Below are 745 nucleotides of genomic sequence, written 5' to 3' on the forward strand. Positions count from 1 at the left end.
CACAGCACGCGATGAAGCCGAGAAGGCTAGAGGATATATACCAGGCTCGTCCATAAGGCGTGTGGATACCCTCTGGGCGCCAGTTCACGGAGCTCAGGACCGTCTGAAACGAATAATCAGAGCCAACATAGCAGCATATTCACGTCACCTGTACAAGACAGCTGAGGTTGATGCAAGCGTAGCAGAGTAAAAAGCACATAGTTAACAGCGGAGCGATGCTATCCAGAGAGGAACCCAGGATGCCCAGGGCCAGGCAGGCTGGGATCATGGTTACTATGAGAGCTCGATGGGGTTCCTACGGGGCACACAAGCCAATCTACAGCGGCGTAGATGACCAGCAGATACCAACCTGAGATTTTCCGCTCAGTACGGCGATGGAACGGAGGGGCGGTAAGAGATTATCAGACGCTATCGAGTAGAGCAGCCGCGGCGCAACAACCTGACCAACGGTCGAACCCGACAGGAACACTACCAGGCCCTACCAGGCACTGCATGCTTTGAGACAGCGAAGAGATCATCACGCCCACGAATGCCACTGGAGCGTTCGGCAACAGCAGTTTATAGAGCAACCCGTTATCCATAGCACCTGAACGATAGATGGATAGTCACAGTGGCACGACATGACGAGGCTACCCCGTAGTGCGTCCGCGTCGGCAGCCGAAGCCCAAAGGAGCATGAACAAGGAGTACATGACCAGCGAGAAGGATATAGCACCAAAGGTACCCCTCTTGAGGTTGGTCGGTGG

The 745-nt window shown here is 54.8% G+C and overlaps 2 protein-coding genes across 2 annotated transcripts; both read right to left on the reverse strand.

Annotated features, from left to right (window-relative positions):
* Nucleotides 1-148: 148 nt before the first annotated feature.
* Pmar_PMAR022825 (hypothetical protein) lies at nucleotides 149-439 on the reverse strand (the record flags this gene model as incomplete). Its single annotated transcript, XM_002781213.1, has 2 exons — nucleotides 149-282; nucleotides 346-439. Coding segments are annotated over 2 exons (228 nt in total), but the record flags the coding sequence as incomplete, so codon positions are not given.
* A 33-nt stretch (nucleotides 440-472) lies between these two features.
* Nucleotides 473-691, reverse strand: Pmar_PMAR022826 (hypothetical protein; the record flags this gene model as incomplete). The annotated part of the gene is made up of 2 exons (XM_002781214.1): nucleotides 473-586; nucleotides 634-691. Coding segments are annotated over 2 exons (172 nt in total), but the record flags the coding sequence as incomplete, so codon positions are not given.
* Nucleotides 692-745: the final 54 nt, after the last annotated feature.

The sequence above is a fragment of the Perkinsus marinus genome (genome assembly GCF_000006405.1).
Source record: "Perkinsus marinus ATCC 50983 genomic scaffold scf_1104296943362, whole genome shotgun sequence".
NCBI lineage: Eukaryota > Perkinsozoa > Perkinsida > Perkinsidae > Perkinsus > Perkinsus marinus.